Here is a 24,988-nt window from a genome sequence, read left to right on the forward strand (position 1 = left end):
TAAACAAAGATACTTAAATGGGTATGATATATGAACTAAAAATGTTTTTAAAAATGTTTTTAAAAATGTTTTTTTTTTATGTTGTCTAGACTTGCAATGTAATCCTTCATTGTTATCGATATGTAATGGCTTTTCTCGTTTAAGATTAATACGGTATTAATATTGTAATAGCAATTTCGTTTATACACAGACCGAATAAATGAAAAACTTCCTTTGTCTTTTGATAATTTGGCGAACACTTTGAGCGTTGATTTACTTCGTATATTTAAAACAACTTACAATTGCACCTATAATTTTCAAAAGCCTTAAATTGAAGGGACAATGATGAATAAGTTGGTCTATTAAAATTCTTCCTCTTCTTGCATAGGTATTGTATTTCAAATATACCTTTTCCACAGCCTTCATTCAATTTTTATGTAGTCAATTTCGTACATGAAACTTTCTGTTGTTATTAACAGTAATCATCACAATGTTATCTTAAAGGTATTCTTCTCGTACTATTACTTCTGATAAATGTAAAGCTCGAGTTACACTCAAGACACATCATTCGTCGCAAAGTTTCAAAAGAAATATCAGTAACCTTCCTCAGTTATAGACTTTTACATAAGGAATCTCTTCCGATTTTGTATAGTAATGTGTTTATTGGCTCAAATCATTTAAGACCCCAATCTTTTGTTTTTCTACATTCCTGTGCAGAATGTAGGGAACAGCAATATGTGATGTTACGTCCATAATACCTATGTATACATACGCATTCATAGATAGCTGTAATATAACAGAATATGTACTTATAAGGAGTATGTTAATATCTTTTACTACTATTAATAAGCTATTCTCTTCATTAAAGTATTTCATGAATTCAGAACATGCTGCATACTACAAAAGTATAGTTTGCATCTGAGTTCCACATATACATACCTTAAAGTTATAGAAAATTGTTCATGCCATCGTTTTAATTTAAAAATCACAATTCTTTGTACCCAATTTGACTACATACGATTCACAATTTTCTAGAATTCTTCTGTTGTTTTTTTTTTAATGTAAACATTTTTATAATACTTAGAATATTGTACAAGTGCTACTTAACATTACTCCTTACACGTTTAACGTAAAAATTAAGTGGCTTCACACGTTTTATCAATAATCATCTAATTTCTTTTCTCTGCTTCAGCACTTCTCACGTAGATTTATCCTAATGTAAAATCTACGCTGTATAAAAATTCAAAAAACACTTATCGAAATCAAAACCAGGAATTTCGTAGTTATAGTACTCGTTCGAGATTTGTCGTATATATATATTTTTTCTTTCATTTTTTTTGGAAGTCAGAATATTTAAATAAATTTGGCGAATCGACGACATGTTTCTTTTGCTTTTTTTAATGTATCAGCAAATTACGTTGTCTTTTAATGTCGACTGTCGATACAAACGTAGATTGAATTATTCGAAACGTTCTTATAATTTAAGTGCAAAAAAAATGTGACTAACAAAAAATCTTAAACGCTGCAAAATATGATCTATCAGAGATCATCAGTCAGAACATAATAAATTCCTTTACAATAGCTAAGATTACTTTAGAGTCACTATAGTGCTTTTATATGAATTATTATTTACATCTTGGTATAATGAAAATTTATATTTTAAATGCAAATGGTATTGTACCAATAGCTGTATACAGACAGTTAACTTTTCGTGTACTTTTCAGTATATAATATGAATCTCGTAAAATTAATGTCTATGGAAATTGCTACATGTTCGATTAACGGCTGTACATTTATAATGCTAAACATGGGTATAATGATTTACATTAGCTAGTTTTTTTTTCTCTCGGAAATAATGAAACGTGATGGTTATCATAATCCTTCCACATATTAATACCTTATTTTTTTTTGTTTCACATTCACACAGAATAAGTACTCCAATCAAACGACATTTTACAATTTTCTTACCATAAATTAATTACACAAGAAAATTATTAATTTACTATAATACAGCTAACATCTTATTAAGTATATCCAGCCTCCCTAAAAACGTTTTCATTTTGTGTTTTTACGTATCGTAAGTCTTTTTTTTTCTTTCATAGTAGGAAAATGGTCAACTTCTATCATATCATAGAGCGTAGAAGAATTCCAGATATGGCCAAAGCAGACAATCATTTACATCCATGGGATGTATTTACGTGGTTTCGTCATAATGTTCATTACTAAACGCAGTGCGTCAAGCGCGTATAAATTAATTCATAGTTTTACGTGTCACTCCGTGTGTCTCCTATTTTTTTTTTTTTTTTTTTTTTTTTTTTTTAGAGGATTATGTTTGCTTTTCACAGCAAATAATAAACAAAAGTCAATGACCATGTCCTTTTGAGATTCTGTTTCTGTTTAGCCGCTGTTCACAGTGGACACTGATTCTTCATTCTTTGCGTGCACTATCGTGAACACATTGAAACTCACTCACTAACCACTTGTCTGAAATAAAGTGTACACCATTAACTTAATTAATAATCACGTACGCTTTCTACGACGAACCGAATTTAAGAAAGGCCGGCTATTAATACAACAAGGTAATGGTTATTTATAAAACGTGATTTATACAGCAATATTTTTACAAAAAAAATTTATATAAATCTTATCATCCTAAGACAATAAATAAGTTTCTACATGTTATACTTACAGTTATATCACAATGAAGGAATCTTCGTGTTACTTGCATCACTCAAATGCTGCAAAACAGCATACACAAAATGTTTAGCGAATATATATCGAAAGCGCATATTGGAAAGTCTTTTTTTTTAATACTCACGAGATGGAGATCTGGTGTCTGTATGAGTTGAATTGCCAGATGCATTTATTGATGGCCCGTGTGATATACTTCCATTTGATGGAGTAAAATTGAGGAAATCCCAAATTAATATTGTATCATCGTGCGATGACGAAACTATTTGGAACTCGTCGAACTGAAGGCGGAATACACGTCCTGTGTGCTCCTATGGTCCAAAGAACACGAGGCAAAGATTAAAATGAATTTCTCCCGTTATTAGTAGACTGCGGATTTTATGCATTTGTGATAAAAACGACTAGAAGAAATTTTAAAAAGTAGAGAGATCAAAAGGATCAAAGGATATTGATATGTAATTTTTTTAAATTGTTAGAGAAAAAATTTCCAAAGTGGCTCTCCTGTGTCCTGCAATTCAAGTAGACAATTTTTATTTCGCATAAAGAGATCTGCAGTCTAGTTATTAGTAGACTTTGGATCCTTATGCAAAATGAAAGGTTTCTGCTGCAATTGCGAAAAATAAGAGCCAAGTAAAAAGTTCTTTCTTCCTTTAATTTTCTTGAATGATTTAAGAAAATTGAAAATAATAAATCGATGCTTCTAAATTTTCATAATGTGCAGTGTAGTTGTTAGTCAAGTAAAATATGCAGAATATCTTACCACTAATGTACGTAAACAGAGCGAGTTGGCTAGAGCACGCGGGTCTAAGGCTGCCACTAAGTCCCAGACTTTAATCTTGCTGCAACAGAAAATGATCAAACGTTGGTATATGTTCGCATGTTACATACGAGAACCGGCATAATAACTATACTTTTCACTCACCCGTCGTAGGCACCGCTAACAATGTGTTTACTATCGAATCTAATACATCTGACCAATTCTTCGTGTCCTTCTAGAACACGTAAGCACGCACCACATTCAATATCCCATAATCTGATTGTGTTATCACTGCTACCACTAACTACTAAGCAGTCCCTATACTGCAAACACGCTATACCACGCCTATGCCCATTCAATGTTCGCACAAATTCGCATGTGGACGTACTCCATACTTTGATAGTCCTATCACCACTAGCAGACACGATATATTTTTCATCGAAATCAACAACATTAACTGCTGCCCTGTGTCCGACGAGCACTCTTCTTAATGCGATTTCCGTTTGCGATGTCATGTCCCATACAGCTATTGAACGATCCTGAAAACAAGGCACATCGTTCATGTTTCCAAAATGGACAATTCCGTAATGCAAACGGGGAAACGTTTAACACTCGGTTTACGGAACGTAAATCTTTGTGCCAGAGATGCACAAGTATAGACATAATTCACTGTACCGCCAGTCTTTCGCAAATATCCCGGAAACATGCTCAGGAAAAATTCGTTCAAAATATTAAGATTCATAACGTATCCAAAAATCATCGAAATCGGAGGGTAGCTAGCTGTTATGCAGGTTTACAGAAGAAATCGTGGCTCACCTTCGAACAGGTGACCATCATTCCATTGTTAAATCTGAGATGTAGAACCGCTTCGCAGTGGTGTATCAACGTATTAAGCATTTCACCGGTATTAGCATCCCAAACTCTTACAGTGCTATCAGAGGAACCAGATATTATTGCTTTGTCGTCATACTGTAGACACAGAACAGAACCGGTATGCCCTGTTAAGACTTTAATACATTGCAGGGTGTTTCTGTCCCAAATTTTAATGGTATTGTCTCGAAGACCAGAGACGATCTTCTGGTCGTCGTATTGCAAACAGTAAACGCCTTTCGAATTCTCACTTCTACAGTTTATTCTTTGAAGATTGAATCTCCCCATTCTCCAATTATTATCTATACTATCAATGTCTTTAACTATTTTAGGATAAAGAGATCTATAGAAACTGTGATTTGGGTGACTTTGTCCTGGTCTTGGTTTGAATAAGTATTGAATCCTGAAAGTAAAACCAAACCAATATACCTCTGTAGTGTACAGTGAATCTCAGAAATTTATATAGGTTTCGCATTCCAAGTTCACCCTTCCGCAGACTAATTTCGAGTGCAAAAAGATGAATATCATCTACAAAAGGATTAATTTGGAGTGCAAAACCTGCAGCGTCTTCTTTCATGAAAATCTATGCATCGACGGAGCTCGTAATATAGAAAGTACAAAAGGCATCAACAAACCATCCCCTCCTCTCTGCGAGTCCTCTCCAAATTGAATCGGTCCGCACTTTCCGCTCGATCAATTTCTTCCAAAGCATTCCCTCGCTAATCACTCTGTGCCATTCTTTACATACTAATTCCGTCGCAATTAACGAGTCCGCGTCCAGGTAAGAAAGAATACTTTCAGCCACGTGGTCCAATCCTTTTTCTAGAAACAGGAAAAAAATTACCACTGTGCATTAGAATCGTGATCGAAGTATTTACTATGATGTTCTACACAATATTGTAAGCATTTACTTGGTAATAGAGATACGAAATCTCTCTGCAACATTGGCTTTAGATAGACATTGATGTGTCCATGCTGATAGTGAGTCATTCGGGCTAGCAATTGTTCGACGAAGTTGATTTGTTCCGCTTCGCTCCATCTCTCGAACAACTTCATGCAAATTTCTTTTTCCTGGCCATATTGTGGAGATACCCCCGTTGGCAATTCTTTCTTGCGAGTGGGGTCGTAGAGTATTGTTATTGGATACTGAAAAAAAAACATTGCGAAAATTATGATAACAAGTTTCAATAAATAACGAAAATTTTTTCTCGAATTTGTACATAGTGTAAGAGATCCAATTACCGTGGGGCTGCCAATTAGTGTGTAAATTAATTATACTTATTGTTAAAGCATAATGAATATTAAAAAAGAGATATATAACATATTTTAATGAAAAAACTTTAAAATCTCTTTTTTAATATGCTTTAAAAATAAGTATAATTAATATAGTCACAGTAGTTGGCACCCTCCCCCCGGTAATTTGGTACCTTACCCTATAGGTCTTCAAGTTTCGACAAAATGAACGGTTCCACTTATTGTACAAAAATCACGTGCTACCAGGGACGTGGATAAAAATACTCGTATAAAATGGTTCAACGTATATTTAAATAATTTGTTTTCCATACATCTTTAAAACAAGTGTAGCATCGTACAAAAAATCCGCGATCGCAAGCCTACCACGCGACAAACGTATCTTGAGGTAGAGCGAGGTACCGGATTCTTGACCTCAGATATACCACGCTCACTCGCATGTGCAGAACATCGAGCATGCTTGCAGAAATAGATGTTTAAACACGCGATTCGTTTCTTTGATTTCGAATGTTTTCTATTGTGCGCAGATACGATTTATCTGCGAACGAACACGCTATCGACGAACGCAAAGGAACGAGAGATCCCTGTATTTACCGACATCGTAAGCAGAACCAGATTACAGAAACCCCAATTCATCCGCTAAACACAACCTCGTGTTTCGTGTATTTTCGATTTTTCCATTTTATTCGACTAATAATATTAATAACTCCTGCCTTTTTATCACGGCGCAATGTCTATATTTAGTGTAACCTACATTTTATTTATGCGTTACAGTTATTAGTTCTGTTCGCCTTGGATTACACGCCCTCGTGAGCAGTTTACGGTGGGAAAAAAGAATCACAGCCAGGTTAACAGGTTCGAGTAACAGAAACGTCTCCCGGACATTTTTAAACATACAGTTCTTTTTTCCTTCCACGGCGGCACGTCTAATTAATTTGTACGAGAGGGAAATGTACCGGAGGACCGTGGCCTGCCCGCTATAATCCAATATTTCGTGTCTGACCTACTTGTCACGCTCGCCACCTCTGGAAACGAAAACCCTTATAATAGACGCATATCTTGTTAAGCATTCCGCAATTAAGGTTGAACATTTCTATCGAGCCAAACGAGACCATCAAAACTGTCTCGACGCGATCATTGACGGTGTTACCGCGATTAATTCGTTATCCGGTAACACCGTCGCTGCTAGACTTAATTAAATCGCTAAGTTTAAAGAAAACTGCGAATTTGTGGCTTAACGCTCAACGATTTCTCGATAGCAAGGTCTTTCCCCCTTCGCTCAAGATATCGTTTCGATATATAATGCAATATTCTAAATTACAAGGCAGAAAAGGTACGTTTGTTATCGTACACTCTAGATTCTAGATAAAATACCTTCTCATAGAACATTTCTGTGATTCAATAATACAGGGTGTATCACGTAAGAATTTGCGTTTTTTATGCGATCGGGGTGAAAAGAATTCTCAGCAGAAAAAAACATTTGCTTGTGAAAGATGCTCTACTATCTTCTAACAATTAGATCCTCAAGTTAACGACCCCTGCGACGACATTCCGTAACTTGGTTGGTAAAACAGGTTTCTTGTGATAAAAAAAGTTTGTTGTCTTATCATTCTCGACTATAGACTTTCCAATAAATTTTTAAAACTTATCGGTACATTTTTGAATTCAGAAAAATCTTTAGATATCTCGAAACCCTCGCGGTTTTAATTTTTTTTTTTTTGGAATTAATAGGGGAAGCGCGAATATTTTGGAGAGGATTGACCGTGTCGGTTTCCGTTTTCGAAGTGCAGCGCAGAACAAATGCCGCAACGATCGACAATTCCGATTGCAACACTTTCCACGAGGGGAAGAGTACATCGCGCAAGAAAACGCTCCTTCGTTCCGAGATATCGTGATCGCTCGACTGTAAAAGGTGGCATAGCAACATTGAAGAGTCCTGGCGGCCAAGGAGTACCTCCTCGATCACCTGAAAATGTTTCTCCGCGGTGCTCCCGGCATAACGGGATCGCGAACTTGTGTCGAATCTATGCTTCTCGTATTTCTTTGTCTTCGCGTCGTTACGTGTTCTATTTTCTCGGGCTGTCCCGAGTACTCGAGACGAGTTTGAGTTGCTTAAAATTCGAATTGGGTAACGCTCGAAATAAAACCTTCGATTCGAACGAAAACGCGGCAGTCCCTGTCAATTCAGAAAGTTCATCCGGCTACACCAACAGTATTCCTAATGTTTGCTACCCTCTAGCAGTAACCGTCTAATCAAAATTATTAAAATAAAATTCTGTCTCTCTACCATCGATAATCAACGGTTAATGAAAATATAGGAAAACATAAATCTTCTTTTTCTGCTAGGAAATTGTAAACGACGAGTTAACAATTAAGTTTAAATATTTACTAGTACACGTCTAAACGCGTGAACTAATGGTTGGAACTAATGGCAGATAAAAAGATATAAAGTGTAATATTTTGTAGACGATTTACAAACAATCGGAAGGAACGCTGATCTGATTGGTTATTAAGTACAAATAATTTTGCTGTCGGTCGAAGCAACAATGAATCAAATTCTGAGAAGGTAGAGTCTCCTCTCGTACCCTCGTCGCGGCCACGAACAGTAGATAATCCTTTTCTTGAAACTGAAAGAAAATAAATAAAACTGTCCGTGTCGGTAAAGTAGGACCAGCGGAAGTCATGACTCGTGGCGCGAAAAAAAGCATAGAGCAGCCATTATAACCTGTAGCGATATTTGCAACCGGAAAAGGTTTCGAAATTTCTCGTAGTCCTTGGTCGCTCGTATCTCTCTTCCTGTCTTTCTAAATACACGGCTGAAAAAGCGGCCGAGAGAAAAAAACAAGAACGAGTTTGAAGAATACACGCGTGTGTACACGAATTTTATCCGGTTCCCAATGACCATTGCGAATTCATAGTCGGTTCTTTCGGGGTCTCGAAGAGCGTGTGGCTTCTTCGGTTTTTGCCACGAATCGGACCGCAGTTAAAAACGAAAAATTAAAAGCGCGTCTGGCGGCTCTCGGCAGTAAGTAATATAACCGGAATGATGAGTCACTGGCACTAAATATGAGGGCTACGCGTATTTCTTTTCTTCTTCTTCTTTTTATTTCGTCAAGTCATGTTTCGTCCAACGACACAATGCGCAGAGTTCGTTTACATTGGCGGATCGTGGACAGACGTTTTTATCAGCTGGCCGAAAACAGGATTAATATTCTACTAAACGAGAAATAATTGTTGTTCCGGAGGGGCTACGCATTGTGATACACTCGTAACCTTTGTTTCGCTACAGATGGTAAATGGTGGATCGTCGGAAACGCTACACTCAAATTCACAAGACCTTCTGATGCAACACAACTGTAGCTTATTCCTCTTTCTTCGACGATCTCGGACACGAGTTCTCTCAACACTTGTTCGCTCGGGCTCGCCTCGAGAAATAATTTGCTTGCTTATTCATCATCTATGAGCAAAGCCTGGGTCCGCCTTGACCCATTCGATTTTGCACAATTATGTTACTTTTTTTTTTACAATAGTGTAATATAAATTTATTGCAATCGAAAATCGAGAATTTGGTTCGGATGCGATCGATGGAGGGAGAAGAGAGATCCAAATGTTTGTACGCATAATTAAACATTTTTGGCTTATACCCAATCGTGTGTACGAATCAATATCGTTGTAACGACACGCGATGAAACAGAATATTAGGTATTATTCAGTGTACGTATCCTATTAAGAAATTAAGCTATCATGGAATTAATCGATTCACGCCTCTTTAATTTGCTCTCATGAATTTTTCAATTCAGTTTGCTCTTGATTTTTTATCCCAATATAAGAAATTCGTTTCGAATCGAACGAAAGTAAAATACTATTGCGGATCATCACCGATCATTTATTATTGGCGTGAACGAAGCATTAAAAATGAGTGCGAGATCGTAAAAGTGGAAAAAACAGCAGAAAGGGAGAAGCGGCAGCTAAACATTGATTATGTAGCAAGCTGTTCTCGGAGTTCCCCACGAATTGAGATTAGACGTGTATTCGAGTCATCCGTCTCTCTTCTTTGTTTCAGTAACAAAGACGATTATTACCTGATCGAATTAAGTGATTACCAATTGAACGTTATCGAGCAAATGTGATTTCCAATCGGAGATTACCGGCTGCGCTAGATTTTACGGAAAATTGATCGGCCGTGTAACATTGACAAATACATAATTCGATCAGATGTGTCAGCGTATCGATTCGAATTTTAGCTTGCGAATAAATATACACTATATGCCTTTATAAACATACAAGATATAAAAAAAAGCATAGAAGGACGCACATACACCGAAGACACCGTGTAAACATTATTCGGTTGATGACGCAAAATTATTAACGGTGTGTACAAAATTTCACTATAAAAGAAAAATATGCTCGATGACAGAGCACATAAATCGCGTACGATTTCCGTTTACAATACGTATTTTCCTTGATCCGGATTAAAGAGTGGACACTTGTCGTAACGATTACCGTGAAACCACAAGATGATTCTGTTTTCGTTACGGGATACACCGAAATAGGCGTGCGATAACAAATTTCCGAACGACGATACGATAACTGTCACCGATAGATACAGGTAAATATACTTCTGATAAAAAGAAGTTCCGTCGAACGATCACAGCCATCGTCGTGGGTGACAATAGCGTGCGACAGAGACCTGCAACCTTTTGCGCGCAATGTTAATTCATGCCGTTGATTTTATTTGGCCGAGAATCGGACGCGACCAATGAAGCTTTTTATCTAGAAAAATTAACGACTGATCGTGAAATGTTAGCGAATTTCTCTGTCATAAGGAGACATAAGATGGCGGTAGAATGGCGGGTCAAAAATACTAATACATTTACCGAACCTGTCGACGGAGGGATAAGATACCTGGGACGTTCGCGAAACTGGAACATTACCTGGCAATAATTCCGAGAAGAATCGGGTGGCTGATCAGATAACTAATTTGGTAAATCAATGGTTCGAACGATATTACATTTAAATAAGCATACAGCTCCACTGTATATGTTGCATACCTGAAGATTTGTGTTTGTGTCGCCGATAATCTTATCCGTTTCCATGTTGATCATTTGCACGCGCAACTGGCACGATCTCGTCGATCTGGGTTGCGTGAAACAGGTCGATACGATTAATGGTTTTTCAGAAAGGGACGAAACACCTTTCGAACACTGGCGTTTGACTATTCAACACGGTCGACGACGCTCACGAGTCTTCGCCATGTACAGGAAGTTGAGACAACATTTCACCAACACAACAGCTCGTAAATAACTATGTCACTTCACGGTAGCTGAGAAACCTGATACAACTGTTAATTTCCGCGGAAAAAGGTGCACGACCGTGTTACACCCGTCCCGTTCGCAACCGATCCACGAAACTCGATGTTGATCCCTCTTTGACTAATGTGGAAGATATTCGACCGAATTCCACGATGCACAAAGACACATACGATCAACCGCCAAGTTAAAAAGTTTAACGAGAAGCGCTAACACCATCAACTCGACCGCTGGCTCCTCTTTGACTGAAACTAATGTGGTGGCGCGTCATACGCGACACCTTCAAAATGGCCGTCGGCCGCGCGATACGATTACTGTACGGTTTCTGCGCACTTTGAACCGCGCCATTTCAAACGATTTAAAAATTACACCGTCCGAGAGAAACTGTTATTCGATAAAAGTGATTGATTTAATAACCGCACCGCTGAACCTCGCTCTTCGAGTACGTTCGCTTCTATTTTACTTTTTCCCCGTCATTTCCCCCGATATACGTTCATTAATTGCGTATTTGTTGCGGGAATATAGCGTTACTAACAAATCTTTTATTTTAGGAAAAACGAATTTGATTTTATATACTTTTATTCAATGTTGCAATTGATCTTTTACCCCTGTTTATCACCCCTTAATTAATCTAAAAGTTCAAACAACACATTATTCATGATAAAGAAAAGAAAGAAAGTATTATAATCACATTTATGACTCTTTGTTGCGGTGAATGAGCGATATAATAAAGACGAAATGATAATAAAATAGACTGTTTTGCATGATAAAATAATTAGTTTTATGTAAAAATATATATTTAATGTACATTCCTTGGAAACTTAAGTATCGTTATTATTTGGTATTTTCTTAAATATACATAACACAGGCATAAATTAAGAATATGACAGAAGAAGAAGATACAATGTACTCAAATACTCGGTCAAACACGACAGGTTTGATCCATTATGCGAGCCACTGTACTAAATGAATACGGTCCTATTACATCAGAATCTCTTTTTTCCAAATAATACATTAGATCCATTTGATCTGATCGTTTCTGGTCTTTGCGATTTCCGGTTGGAGGGTAAGCACAGCGTAGGGTTTATGGCACACTTGTGAGTCTAGAGGTGGATAATAGTGTCTATAACACATGTATGTTAAAGAGTATCCTATCACCGAGCCTGCAGCCACATCTAAAATATCAAGTATTAGAATATTTCTTGGATGCTGTGGAAAATTATGTTTACCTTGCCAATGATGGTGGTAATCGCATGTTCTGCTCAGCGCTATTCCAAGTGCAATACAAATGGGAAAAATAAATGCACATAATTTCCATGATTGTCCTTTGCCTACTAGGCTAAATGTATGCAGCTTGCCAGCTACGTATAAAGCAATAAAACCAAAGCTTGCGAATGCGACTGAAAAATAAATAATGGTCACTATAGAATCAACGTGGTTTTCTATAGTGATACATACACGAGGAATGTCCACTTGGAAACGACTTCTTTCCATCTCTTACAATAACTGGATTTCCATTACATTTGAAATCTGGATTCATTTTCCCATCCGGAAAACATCTCCAAAAGAAATCTGGTCTAGGACGGCCTACAAAATTGTTTTGTTAATCGCGTGTCCTCTTCGCTATTTATAAACATTGTTCAGACATGTTTGAAAAACCAACTCGTACCAACTATAATCTTTATAATATCTGTTACAACACCATTGAAGCCCAACGCTAAAGTCACTGACAATAATGCTTGGTAGAAGTCGGTTTTGTTCTTACAAATTATGAAAGTAGTTAAAATCACTGCGGCTGGCATAAGGAATACTAAAGGCTGCAAAAATAGAAATGAATAATGCTTTTACCATTTGATATACTCATAAAAATGTGGTGCAACATTATGGTACATTACCCATAATGCTGTAGTTGGAACATAGGAATCGGTTCTTGGATTTTTATATAACCATAACTCGTCCTCATGAATTTTTCTTGTAAATGGTTCTGCTTTCTCCAACTCTCTGTTTGTACAAAGAATAATAAGTGTGCATAAAAATAATAATAACGATAGCGTCGAGAAGTAAATTTTAAAAGAAATATTACATGAATACTCCTGCTAAAATGATCCTTAATAATATATCGAACCAAAATCCTGTCAAGAAATCTGTACTACGTGAAGCAGCCATTATGTCTTTGGACAAGCGAAAGCGATCATAGTATAGTTATCATTTCACTTGTGTAGTGTACAGAAATAAATATGTATGAAATCACATAGATCTAAATTCACTGTACACGTGTACAAGCATACACATTATTGTGTATTTGTATAGCGCTGGTTAACAAGGGTCCATCCATTATAAAAAATACCTACAAACATATGTTTCAAATCATGATGGAACAAATTAAAAGGTGTATGAATAAATGCTTTTTAGTTACTAGATCGTGGATTTTTACACATTTATGTCTTGTAAAAGTTTATTAAAAATAATGAAGACAAGATTTTATATACTTTGAAGACTTAATGTTTACCGCATCAATTTGTATGGAAAGCCTATGCAATACGAAAAAAATCCTATATGTAAATGTACGTATGCGTACCGTACAAGACGTAAATTTGCATAAATATCCACATTTTATTATTTACCTACCTACGTTAACGATCTAACACTATTCTTCTATGTATGAAAACGAGTGTTAACCAATCATTTATATTGGAATCTTTTAAAATATGTTGTGACACTAATTATTAGTCACGGCATACACAAAATACATAAAAATACATTTAAATATACTATTGAAAAAACAATACTGAATATGTTACATCTTTCTTACAATAAAATTTCAATTTTGACGCAAATATTTGGTTTGATGTTGTCGATGTATGTATTCGTTGCTGCCACTTGCTGCAAAATGTTACGGTGATTGAGAATTAACCTTTATTGTGACATCTGCCATGTTGAAATCGAATCTTTAGATTTCTCGAAGCAAATATAATTAAACGGAAAAAAAGATTAATGTAATCGATTGTCAATAATACAAATTAATTTATATATTCTTGTAATTAATTTTCAAGCAACATTAAAATTTGGCTTGATTTCCTTATAAATAGTCCACGATTGGTCAATTAGATTCGTCATAGGTATTAGTGAACATCTGTTGTTCTGACCGTTGTACGCTACTTAAATTCACTTAAATTGTAATTATCCGCATCCGTATAATTATTTATGTTTTCGTTCAGTTTGTTCATTCTCGTTTGATGGAATTATAAATATGCCTTACTTGACCCACGCAACACGTACTCCAGCGCCTGAGTCTATTTGGATCCACGATGTTTCTTATACATGTCTCAATTTCTACCATTAGAAAAGCTAATTTCGAGTGACTTTATTATATGCAGGAGTCGTCCAATCGATAGAATATTTTCGACATTATCGAATATTACATGCTGAATGATAAATGTACAGCCTAACCTAATAGACTCGTGCATTATTGGACGACAGCTAATTCGATCCATAGTGCCTCAACTTCTACTGAATTCTGATGCTACAGCAAACAGCTCTGATACTGATGTACATTAAAGGTTAGTTTTACGGGAGAAATATACCACGATGTTTCGTACGTTTAACGCAATTTACGTAATGAAAAATATTATTTATGCATGCGTCCATATACATTACATTCCAAATAGTTCAAATTTACGCACTTTGTTTGTTTCGATTTTTCGAAGCGTATTATCTATTATCGAGGTAGCGAATGTAAATACTGTTGTAATATACGTTAATTATATAAGACACTAATTATTTCTAGGAATGTACATTTAAAAAATCTGACGAATGTCATGGATTAAATGGTTTAAACGGATCCAGTATTATCAAATAAACGTTAATTATACTTATGGATATATTTTGTATTAGAAATTTACAATAACAATGTTGACTCCAATGTCAGCAATACCTTCCACATCGATTAGTGGCTCAAGGGTACCAAGCCCTATGAGTGATACATTCGATGATAATCCAAACAGATTAACAACTTATTTACACCAGCTTGCTGGCTGCTATGAGCTTGAAGTCGATATGATAACAAGGGATCATTGTTACGCTAGACCATGGAATTGGAGACCAGAAAACATATACGTGAAACCCCTGAAAAGACTATTTTTTCCCAAAAAAAGTTCATCGACGTAAGAAACTGAATGTAAAGAATATTAATGAGTTTGCTAAGCAAAAGACTATAATATAAATTTTAATGTTTCAGGGAGAAACTTGGTCAGGATGAGGAAATCGATGTGGAAGAAGATTGTAATGAATTATTGGTGCCACCGGTTGACCTAACAAGATCTAGGAATCAAATGGACGAGCTTCAAGGTTTGGCGAATTTCGCACGACCAGACGAGAACGAAGATTGGGAAGAACGACTCGATAAAATCTTGTGGACCCCTGTTCAGAATCGAATATTTACTAAAGTCCTTAAAATATTTAACTCGGAAAGGCTCGCGAGACTAGCCAAATCAACCAGCGTCATAGAACCAGTATTTCGCCGGACATCGATCGATACAGCTGCAAGAAGATTTCGAGAAACATTAGCTTCCGCGGGCTGGGATTGGAGACTTGCTCAATGGTTGCATAGCCTACTGTTCGATCATCTTCCTCAAGAATACCTTGGGATTTACCTCGACATACTGCAAACCTTAAGACTGAAAATTCCTCAACTTATCGACAAGATGATTGCTGTGCAACCGAACATTAATGCGAAAACAGGCTCTATAACGTGGGAAACCCTTGGATCGCTTCTGAAAAGATCGTGGGATCCGATTGCTCCGAGCTTAAACAGCAACAGACTTGTAATGAAATTTTCCTAGATCGTTGCAATACGTACTTGTACATAATATGTTCACTAATGTAATTGTTAACCTTATTATTGCAGAAAAAATTACCAGGAAATCCAATTTTAATAATAACACCCACCGGTGTTGGTTCCACCATGTCCTCAAGGCAACATAAGTGGATATCGCAATTAGGAGCTTTAGGAATGGTTGTTACTGTACATACACATTTAGGTTTAGCAGCCAATAGAATGACTATGATGGTTTGCGTCGATCAATTAGTTCAAGCCACTAGGACGAAAATACAGGATATCAGAAGCGACTGTCCTGGCCGACCGATCATATTGGTTGGTTTCAATGCTGGCGCTGCTCTTGCATGCCAGGTAGTATCTACACTTTATTGTAATACTGTCTACAGTAGACTTCCTCTTAACCGGCCTGTATGAGATCAGACCTTTGCCCAGTAATCCGATTCATATATACAGTGAATCAAAAATATATAAGTATATTGTTGATTGTCTTATGTCGAAGTCCATTAGAATAATCGACAACGATTGCGTTGACCGATTGAAGCGAGACTGGATAAGAGGGAATCTATTGTATATCTCATATTATGCTATACAATAAGACTGTTCGTGTTACATTCGAATATTTCTAGGTAGCACAAATGGAACACGTGACTGCAGTTATTTGCCTTGGATTTCCTTTCTCTACGGTCGAAGGGAAAAGAGGTACGCCGGATGATACGTTGATGGATATTCGTTGTCCAGTGATGTTCGTAATCGGGCAAAATGCTACGCTCGTGAGATCTGATGATCTAGAAGATCTACGGGAAAAGATGTTGGTCGAGACAAGCTTGGTGGTGGTCGGGACCGCGGACGATCACTTGAGGATATCTACCGCGAAGAAGATATCGGAGGGTATTACACAAAGCATGGTGGACCGATGTATCCTGGACGAAATCGGGGATTTCGTAGGCAGCATTCTCCTACAACCGCAACCGTTGCCGTTAAGATCTACCTTGCTGTCGAGTTTCGAAAGTAAAAACAACAGGAAAGAACCGCGGAAACGGAGAAACTCGACGAGCAGTTCCGTCGAAAGCGAACCGAATTCTCCAACAGTGAAAAAGTCTCGACCAAACACACCTATCTCTTCGACGGTGTCTGTTGGACAAAATACATCATCGCCTGCAGTTTCGAAAGTGGGGACATTCAATGCACAGTCGAATTTAGCAACGTCGAGTGCAGCGCACGCAGGTCACACCGTGAAACGCAAACCTCGTGTAGTTAGTAATCAAAAGGCACACTTCGTAGAGCATTTAATAACGTCTAGACTCACTGGTCAGGTAAATAACGAAACAATTGCATACGAGGGTGTCTCATTTAACTCTGCCATCCTTAATAACTGTTATTTATACAGATACAAAAAAATGTTTCGGGAGAAAGTTATCGTATTTGGAGGGGGACATAAGTCATCTCAAGGTCATATTTTCTGAGAGCTTATGTACAGTAATGTTTTTTGAAATGGAATGATATGGTTTTTTATTTAAATTTTGACAGAGCGTTTCAAGACGAATACAATGAACCATTATGGAGGTCATTCAAGGTTACTCGAGGGTAACCGCAATGGCAGAGTTCAACGAGACACTTTGTATATTAAAACGTGTACGTCCTTCGAAGAAGTGAATGCAATAACGAACATTTTTATTACAGCAAAATTCGACGACAGACAATGGTGGTATCACGTTGAACATTGGTTCCTTGGCGAGTTTAGCACCGATTGGCCCAATACGTTTGGCACCGGCGTCAACTGGCCAAACCATGTCTCCAATGGTTAAAAGTACCGCGAAATCTTCGATCTCCTCGACTAAAGTGCCTAAAATCGTTTCGGCGAACGTTCAGTTGCAGAACGTTTCAAAAATGAAAGCGATAGTATCGTCGGGTAAAGGGTTTTCGAAAGTAATATCCAATAACTACAGGCATCTCAACATGCCCGATAAAAACGGAGACGCGAAATTGGTGAACGTGTTGACGAGTTCTGGAAACCAAATTAGGGTGACTACACCGACTACAGCAGGTAAATATTATGCAACAGTTGTACAGTCAACTTACCTATAACGCGATTAATTTGTACAGTGTTATATTGTAACCGCGTAACAGGAAACTCAGAATTAGTACAAATCGAATCAAATTAAATGAAATTTGATACAAATCAAACCGCAATTTTTTCTCCGCGTTATAGGAGGGTTTACTGTACTTTGTTTTTATCATACAGTCATATACTACATTCATTGAATGCTCGATTTTTCCTGTACATAGTAATACATAGTAAATCTGGAGTTGGTACGTCGAACGGGAATTTACCAAACATGCTACAAAACGGCAAAAGTTCTCTCACACTTGCGACAGGTTCATCGTCCACGCGCATACCAGCGTCTAGCATTTTACTGACCCCAAACAATTCTGCAGCAAATAATGTAGCACCAACCTCGTCCACAATATCAAAAGGTAGAATATTATTATCTAATCAAATACTAAATAATTTGCCAACGTCGTAATACGAACTTCTCTCACTTCCCAATGAAATATCGAATTTAATTATTACTTTTAAGGGTACATTCGCACAACGAAAGTATTGTAAAAAGTTTGTCCACTAAAACGAAACGATCGATTATTTTTTTCTTTTCTTAACAGAAGTATTTTTTCCTAAATTTGATCAATCTTGTACATATGTATCAAAAGTTACGCAATTGTAATATGTATCTTTGAAATGTATTTCGTACATCCGTATATAATACACGTAAAAAGGGTAAAATAAATAAATTTTCATATTTGCTTCTAAGTGTCTACAACATTGAAAAAACAAAAACAGTATGAACAACAAAAATGTACTGACCATTTTCAGTATTAAAATATTACGTTTTAAGAGATGAGAGCACTGAGAGGAGGCTTCCATGTCATCTGTCCAATATAGTTACAAAAGCTTTTGGAATATGTTTCTTTTGTAGAAATACCCTTTGTACACAAGAATATGCCATGTATAGACTAGAGCTTTTTCTCGATATATTACTATTTACACTTTACCTCTCGAATAGTCTTTTACTTTATTAAAATAATGATAAGTTTGTGTTTGTATCTACAATTTGTTTTATCAAATTGAAACGACTCCTAATTTATGGGAAAACAAAACACATTATGCATGAACACCATTGACACAGGAGTCTCGGAAAAGTTGTTTCAATTCTTTATGTTGCTATTATGTTCATAGATTGTGGTTCAAACTTTTACCTGTTTTTAGTAGTTTTCACGTTTTTATTCGAAATGTGTTTCTGTAGAATGATTGCATTAGTACAATAACTTTAACTGACCATATTTATTTCTAGTCGTATTATATTTCGAATTGTTATTAGTGCATTTAATAATCTTTTTTGATTTTGTACATATAGAATAAAACAATTCTTGTAAATTATTCTTGCTGCATAAAGATAACAAGGGGATTACGTGTATATATACATATATTTGTTATAAAATATAGCATGTATTTATATTATTTTACAATTAATATAAGTTTATATATTCAAAAATATTTAAAGTAATGTCTTGTACATATATTAGCGCTACCTTTTATTTTGTATTAAATAAATATTTTTTCATGTAATTTGAATTTATTTGTTTCCTGACCCCGATCCTATTTGCATTAACGATTTATACAAATTTTCACTGAATTCATACGGTAATATTTTTCCATTCAAGTGTTCTATACAGTATACACATTCGACCCAAAAAATACAATAGTACCTGTATGATGATACTGTTCGTATAAACATTAATCAAGCCATTATCAAATTTTTATTGTTATGTTGATAGTTTCTTGCATGGTTTACAGTACAGTAAGAATGAGAGTTTTCCATAATTTCTGAACATATATATATCCTTGAATGGTGTTCATATTAAATCAGTGAAACGCTTGCTGATCTATATCTAAAAAAACTTGTTGATACATTACCTATATATTTTATAGTGATGGACGACATGGCAACGACCAGTAACTCTTCGCATGTGATACTCAGTTCTGCTCATTCATTGGATACGTTCAAGATGTCGCAATTACCTCGACAAGTAACAACCTGTAACAACAACGATAACTCTCATAATACATCATGTGGGAATATAATCATGGTTGAAAGTTCTCTTAATGCTAAACCTACTTGTTCGCCGATGATAGTACCATTAAATAGTCATAGCTCAGGCACTATCTTACCGTTGTCTAACAAGTTAAAAGCCACCCAACGATCTACAAAAACAATGCCAAAAATCACAGTGAACACGTCCAGTCTGCAAAGGATTCACAAAGCGAAACCACAGACCATACAAAAGAGTTGCCTTGCAAACGATATTGACGATGATTTAGGAAACATATTGGACATACCGATTATATTCGCAAAAGATGACGATAATTTGAATTCCATCGAAAAGAATCCATCTTTGTCGCAAGTAACCGTACCTATAGACGTTCACGAGAAAAATACATCAAAATTGAATAGCAACACTAAAGTTGTTCTCATAAGTAACAAGCAAGACAAGCAACAGACAACTAACAAATTTATCACACCCTCCGCTCAAACTATCATATGCCCTAACGTAGCCATGCAAAATTTAAATCATGTAATACTCCAGACAAGACCTCAAAATCCTACTATATCGAAAACTAAAACTACAATTCCAATGCAAACTCGTACAAACCAACCTACCATCAAGTACACTAAAATAATACTTGCTAAAAGAAATTCACAGCCTTCTCATCAAAACGATAAAAACGAACAAGTCATCGTTACAAAAACCATTGACAAAATTAATGCATCTAAACTTTTGAGCCTCGACAAAACCGCACAAATCACATCCAAGAAACTGATAAGAAACGAAGAGAAGTATATAGACGAAACGTTAGAGATAGAAGACGCTATAAAAATGAATATTATAGAACGTAAATATATACCTGTACAGAAGATCGATTTAACGTCGCCAACAAAACATGACAATGTAAAACAAATTCCGTGTGAAACGAGATCAGACGAAGAGACTTATTCAGAGAATTCCAAGCTCGATGATGGAATCGATTTCCAAATGTAGATTATCTAATTCCAAGTAAGAGAATGTGTCTGTACGACCAGCATAATTATGTGAATGTTATCGGTTAAACAGCTTTAATAGTAATTAATGATATATTGTTCCTTATTTTATAGTATGAATGTAATAAAAATGCAATGCTACTTTGTACAAAGAATAGGAACATAGAGCAGTACTATGGATTGTCACAGATACTGTATAGAATGCATTTTGTAGGTATACAATTATTAGTCAGCAATCTTTTAAACTATTTCAGATTTATCTTTACGAACAAATATTTCATTATGTTTTTAAATCTCACATTTTCTTATTGTATACATTTCATGATGATTTGAGGACAATTTGTTTTTTTTTTCTACTTTAGAAAAAAGTTGGAACAAATAGCTGTAAGCTGACATCCTGAAACAAACATTTTATTATTTCTAGTTAAAACAAGTTATTTATTCTGAACTTATCGTAATAAGTTGCTGAAGTTTTAGAAATCAATTATCTTAAATTATTTCCATTTAATCGCGAATTCTATCGGTTGTGATAAGAACTGTACATGCATTGTAAATACATAACAACAGTTCATAAGCATGCGAATCACGATTATTGTTGTACATTTGTTTCATTGTCAAATCTTCTAGTACAATAAAATTCTGTTGTTTTGATTTATTTACTCCGGAATGCTACTTATTTTATACAGCTACGTATAAGACGACGAGGATCGTACATAATTATTTACAAAGATGAAACTGCTCGTTTCATTCTTTGTAGTTCGTATTACATAATGTTAACTGCGATATGCATTATAAAAATCCACATATCCGTCTGCAAATAATTCGTTGTTGTTTATGCTGTTAACGTAATATCTGAATTTTCCGTTAACGTAATCTCCGAATTTGCTGTTAACGAAATGGTGTGTTGTTATTGTCCTCTTTGTAGTTGTCTTTTTGGGAACTGGTACGGCTGGTTTGAATGCAACACCAGCAGGATCGTACTCGCTATACAGTTCCTCAGGAGTTCTATAACAAATTAAATATAAATATAGTTCCTCTGGAGCTCGATAACAAGTTAAATATAATTTACATTTTACGTCGAAAAATGCCATCTGACGCGCATGAAACGTTCTTTGTGAATGAAACTTACAATTTTGCAATTTCAGGGGGTAAACTACCTTCTCCAGTTGTTGGCACACCCCAAGCTATATTTTTCGCAATTTTCTGGACAGCGCTATGGTAATGTCGCTGTACAGACAACATGATAAAAGTATAATTAATCGGTAGAACATCAACGATACCTATTGTTATTGAAAAACTCTATGGGTACGTACTTGCAAAGCTGCAAGCTCCCATAATGCGGTACAGTGTGCATTACAACATTCAGGCTCTTCTAATTCCGGTTGATAAAAGCCGTCTCCGGTACTACAGTCTGTGTCTAGCAAAATGTTCGCTGTTTTTCCAAGTTGCATACTTTGTTTTATTATCCCGAGGATGCTGAGTGCTGTGTTATGCTGAGATTGTAACGATACAATAGCCATTCTCTTGAGGAACGCTATTAAACGATTCTGAGCGATCCTTTTCCTTCTTTGAATTAAAGCTTGTACTAAAATTTTTATAAGAATCGCCGACTCAGACTGAGTCTTACCACAATGGATATTTATTAAATTTTTATATAGATGTACATAAAACCTGTAAAATAACACTGTATGTTCAACTTTCTTCCTTAAAAACATTAGTTTTCTCAGAGACACGTACCTATAAGGATCGAGATTTAATGCTGACCCTTGACCTGATAATATCGTGAGTACGCATTGAATACAATACAATTGATCTTTTAAGCTCAAATTTGTTTCTTCCATTAATTTATTTATGACAGTTACTAAATCCTGATAGAAGTCCAAATTTATGCAATGCGCGAACCTGTAATTATTACATACAGTAAAATATCGTATAATGTGATATATATAATTTAATGTAGATAAATGTTACTATACTTTGCAAGGCCTTCCAAACAAATAGACAAAATTTTACTATTCGGCGTTTGTTTCAAAATTCTGAAGTATATGGTGAATACTATGCTGGTAATCTCGGTAAGCAACTTCTGCTTAGTCTGTTTATTCTCTTCTGCTTTAGTCTCGAGCAATTCCTTCTCTACTTGTTCTAGCTTTTTATTCTTCTTTCGTTCTCGTTTACTCAAGGCAAGAATTCTTTGTTTGTGAGACATAAGCTTCTTCTGTTTACTTTCCTCTTCTTTCTCTTTATCCAAATTCACGTCTTTTATACGAAGAGATAAGAGTACGGACAAAACTTCAGAGTGAACAGAGTGAGCTTTCGCTTTTATATATTGATTCAGCCTACGTACTATCTGAAAGATGTAACAGTATAAGTAATATTTTTCGATTTCGTCTTATAGTAGCTGTAACTCGAGTTTCTTACTGTAAGAGACAATTCAGCTCGTTTATCTTCCTTGAATATTTGCGAGTAACATTTGGCCACTTCTTGTCTTACAAATTCGTGTTTATTGTCAAGGAACGGTATCAAAAAATTAGCGATATTAACGGAGTAATTAAAGTAAGGATGAGTCGTTAAAAGATCGCACATACACGTTATTCCAATCTTTCCTAACTCAATTTCCTGTCCTTCCAACGGCCGTGTATCTCCTTTCTTTCGTTTTAATATACCAGACATCTTCTCCAATTTTTGCAAATACCGTTTATAATTACTCAACAGAGTGGTTTCGTAATTTTGTAACGCTAATGTGTCCTTCTTCACTAAAGAAGTAAAAGACGTTTATTGTATATGTTGCAACGTGTTATTACAATGTAAATAATAATGTTACCATAGCTACATACATTTTACACCTTCTTGTTGGACTTGCAGAATATGATAAGATGGCAGCAGGTCTTTAAAAACTTCTAACAAAGACACTGTCGCCAATTTTCTAACAGTAATGTATACTTCTGGATCTGATTCTTCCATAAAATCTAGCAACGCTTTGAAATTATCAGACTTAGCCTCTGGTGTTTCAAGAAGACTGCTAGCAAGTATACCAATTTTTAAACGTTTAGCTGTTCGTGCTTCCCTAGAACATGCTAAGAGTTCTACCATAGACACAGGCTTCATATTTTCATCTTCGTTTTCAGCTTTATTCTGAAATACAGATTAATTCATAAATACATAAGGACTCTTCTATTATTCAGCTCCTGTTTCTCATCTAGTTATTACACTTACATCTGCTTCCACTTCCATGTTCTCATCTTCCGCATCCTGCTCTTCAGACTCATTTTCATCGTCTTTGTTATCTTCGTTGTTGACTTCTATTACCCTTTTCTCTATAATCCCATTTTGAGATTTTGTGGGAAGCAACATACGAACTTTCTTGTTGCCTTCTTCGTCCGCTATCTTGGAAACGTTATTCTCGTATACTTCTTCCAGTGATTCCTTACTTTTTCTTTTCCTATCTTGCTTATTATCTGCTCTAAATTCCACATGATTTATAAACACTTATCCATTAAAATATCACGCTAAACGGAGCAAAAAAATATATTCAACGTACTGATCTAGATGTATGTGCTTCAATAAATTATAGGATTTATTAGAGATAGCTTTCTCCAGAAATTGTAAGTCATCTTCTTCGACCATCGTCAAAAGATCTTCTCCATGGTCACTCTCTTCTTCTTCCACTGATTCTGGTTGTGGTTGCACTACTTTTTGAACTTGTTTTTTAGATTTGTGTCGCCTTGTTCGAAGTTTCCCTTGCTTCATAAGTTTGGTTCTTTTCTGATTACTTCTTTTGATCGCGCTAATTTTAAGTTTCTTCTGTTTCGTTAAAAATAAGAACAAACCAATTATACGAAATGACAAATTGCATTAACGTATTCTTTCGACGATTAGGTTAAGTGTAATTATTGTCTTTTTTAATTGATTAATGTAGCATTACTTACCGCCATTTTTTCGCAGATTTACGCAACTTTGAATACACTTTTGTTTGTCACAGTAATTAGACTACCAACGAGTTAAAATAGTAATTATTATTTATTGTCGCGCTACAGGTATGTATTCATTCTATCAGCACGTGTTTTCGCATACTCGCGCGCCATGTTTAGACGGCCGTGTACGGCCGTAAACACTACATGCTCAATGTCCCTGATGATAAATTATCGCAGAATATTATTAATTATAATACACTACAGTTATTATAAACTCTTAATTATTC

The 24,988-nt window shown here is 35.7% G+C and overlaps 4 protein-coding genes and 1 long non-coding RNA gene across 9 annotated transcripts; 1 reads left to right on the forward strand and 4 right to left on the reverse strand.

Moving 5' to 3' along the window:
• Nucleotides 1-1,022: 1,022 nt before the first annotated feature.
• Slmb (beta-transducin repeat containing E3 ubiquitin protein ligase slmb) lies at nucleotides 1,023-11,093 on the reverse strand. Its single transcript, XM_076794344.1, has 9 exons — nucleotides 10,600-11,093; nucleotides 5,209-5,443; nucleotides 4,933-5,119; nucleotides 4,244-4,700; nucleotides 3,593-3,966; nucleotides 3,431-3,509; nucleotides 2,798-2,981; nucleotides 2,669-2,717; nucleotides 1,023-2,463 (listed from the first exon to the last, which is right to left on the reverse strand). The coding sequence occupies exons 1-8, from the start codon at nucleotides 10,651-10,653 to the stop codon at nucleotides 2,707-2,709; spliced, it is 1,581 nt and encodes a 526-aa protein (XP_076650459.1). The 5' UTR covers nucleotides 10,654-11,093; the 3' UTR covers nucleotides 1,023-2,463; nucleotides 2,669-2,706.
• Nucleotides 11,094-11,614: 521 nt separating this feature from the next.
• On the reverse strand, nucleotides 11,615-14,366 carry LOC143357758 (phospholipid phosphatase 5). 4 transcript variants are annotated; one of them, XM_076794346.1, is made up of 8 exons: nucleotides 14,308-14,366; nucleotides 13,670-13,740; nucleotides 12,941-13,028; nucleotides 12,753-12,858; nucleotides 12,527-12,674; nucleotides 12,316-12,444; nucleotides 12,087-12,257; nucleotides 11,615-12,032 (listed from the first exon to the last, which is right to left on the reverse strand). In XM_076794346.1, exons 1-8 carry the CDS (start codon nucleotides 14,349-14,351, stop codon nucleotides 11,872-11,874), a joined length of 918 nt encoding a protein of 305 aa, XP_076650461.1. In that variant the 5' UTR covers nucleotides 14,352-14,366; the 3' UTR covers nucleotides 11,615-11,871. The 4 variants fall into 4 exon arrangements, with proteins under 4 accessions (XP_076650461.1, XP_076650464.1, XP_076650465.1 ...); XM_076794349.1 differs by lacking the exon at nucleotides 14,308-14,366 and adding an exon at nucleotides 13,486-13,576 and having other exon boundaries at nucleotides 12,941-13,204; nucleotides 13,670-14,110; XM_076794350.1 differs by lacking the exons at nucleotides 13,670-13,740; nucleotides 14,308-14,366 and adding an exon at nucleotides 14,117-14,240 and having other exon boundaries at nucleotides 12,941-13,204.
• Rcd1 (Reduction in Cnn dots 1) lies at nucleotides 14,341-20,791 on the forward strand. Its single transcript, XM_076794330.1, has 8 exons — nucleotides 14,341-14,417; nucleotides 14,645-15,020; nucleotides 15,095-15,680; nucleotides 15,764-16,045; nucleotides 16,321-17,007; nucleotides 17,375-17,738; nucleotides 17,981-18,169; nucleotides 19,683-20,791. The coding sequence occupies exons 2-8, from the start codon at nucleotides 14,767-14,769 to the stop codon at nucleotides 20,789-20,791; spliced, it is 3,471 nt and encodes a 1,156-aa protein (XP_076650445.1). The 5' UTR covers nucleotides 14,341-14,417; nucleotides 14,645-14,766.
• On the reverse strand, nucleotides 18,234-19,993 carry LOC143357761 (uncharacterized). 2 transcript variants are annotated; one of them, XR_013082877.1, is made up of 3 exons: nucleotides 19,870-19,993; nucleotides 19,668-19,788; nucleotides 18,234-19,594 (listed from the first exon to the last, which is right to left on the reverse strand). It is a non-coding gene; the product is annotated as an uncharacterized LOC143357761 (long non-coding RNA). The 2 variants fall into 2 exon arrangements; XR_013082876.1 differs by having other exon boundaries at nucleotides 18,234-19,788.
• A 772-nt stretch (nucleotides 20,792-21,563) lies between the features above and the next one.
• On the reverse strand, nucleotides 21,564-24,924 carry Noc3 (Nucleolar complex protein 3). Its single transcript, XM_076794339.1, has 10 exons — nucleotides 24,717-24,924; nucleotides 24,329-24,591; nucleotides 24,004-24,250; nucleotides 23,625-23,922; nucleotides 23,209-23,543; nucleotides 22,767-23,137; nucleotides 22,528-22,692; nucleotides 22,104-22,461; nucleotides 21,920-22,017; nucleotides 21,564-21,795 (listed from the first exon to the last, which is right to left on the reverse strand). The coding sequence occupies exons 1-10, from the start codon at nucleotides 24,720-24,722 to the stop codon at nucleotides 21,564-21,566; spliced, it is 2,373 nt and encodes a 790-aa protein (XP_076650454.1). The 5' UTR covers nucleotides 24,723-24,924.
• Between the last annotated feature and the right edge of the window lie 64 nt (nucleotides 24,925-24,988).

The sequence above is a fragment of the Halictus rubicundus genome, chromosome 10 (genome assembly GCF_050948215.1).
Source record: "Halictus rubicundus isolate RS-2024b chromosome 10, iyHalRubi1_principal, whole genome shotgun sequence".
NCBI classification, from domain to species: Eukaryota; Metazoa; Arthropoda; class Insecta; order Hymenoptera; family Halictidae; genus Halictus; species Halictus rubicundus.

Excerpts from the sequence above, each read along its gene's own strand:
- LOC143357758 (XM_076794346.1), bottom strand. The coding sequence starts at position 14,351 with ATGGATCGAATTAGCTGTCGTCCAATAATGCACGAGTCTATTAG. Across the intron at positions 12,445-12,526 it reads TATTATAAAGATTATAGTTG|GCCGTCCTAGACCAGATTTC; the intron begins GTACGAGTTGGT and ends ACAATTTTGTAG. Across the intron at positions 12,258-12,315 it reads TCCAAGTGGACATTCCTCGT|TCGCATTCGCAAGCTTTGGT; the intron begins GTATGTATCACT and ends TTTATTTTTCAG.
- Noc3 (XM_076794339.1), bottom strand. Across the intron at positions 23,544-23,624 it reads CCAACAAGAAGGTGTAAAAT|TGAAGAAGGACACATTAGCG; the intron begins GTATGTAGCTAT and ends TTACTTCTTTAG. Across the intron at positions 22,462-22,527 it reads TTAAATCTCGATCCTTATAG|GTTTTATGTACATCTATATA; the intron begins GTACGTGTCTCT and ends GTTATTTTACAG.
- Rcd1 (XM_076794330.1), top strand. The coding sequence starts at position 14,767 with ATGTTGACTCCAATGTCAGCAATACCTTCCACATCGATTAGTGGCTCA. Across the intron at positions 15,021-15,094 it reads CCCAAAAAAAGTTCATCGAC|GGAGAAACTTGGTCAGGATG; the intron begins GTAAGAAACTGA and ends TTAATGTTTCAG. Across the intron at positions 15,681-15,763 it reads GCTTAAACAGCAACAGACTT|AAAAAATTACCAGGAAATCC; the intron begins GTAATGAAATTT and ends TTATTATTGCAG.
- Slmb (XM_076794344.1), bottom strand. The coding sequence starts at position 10,653 with ATGATCAACATGGAAACGGATAAGATTATCGGCGACACAAACACAAAT. Across the intron at positions 3,967-4,243 it reads TGATGGTCACCTGTTCGAAG|GATCGTTCAATAGCTGTATG; the intron begins GTGAGCCACGAT and ends CCTTGTTTTCAG. Across the intron at positions 3,510-3,592 it reads GTTAGCGGTGCCTACGACGG|CAAGATTAAAGTCTGGGACT; the intron begins GTGAGTGAAAAG and ends TTTCTGTTGCAG.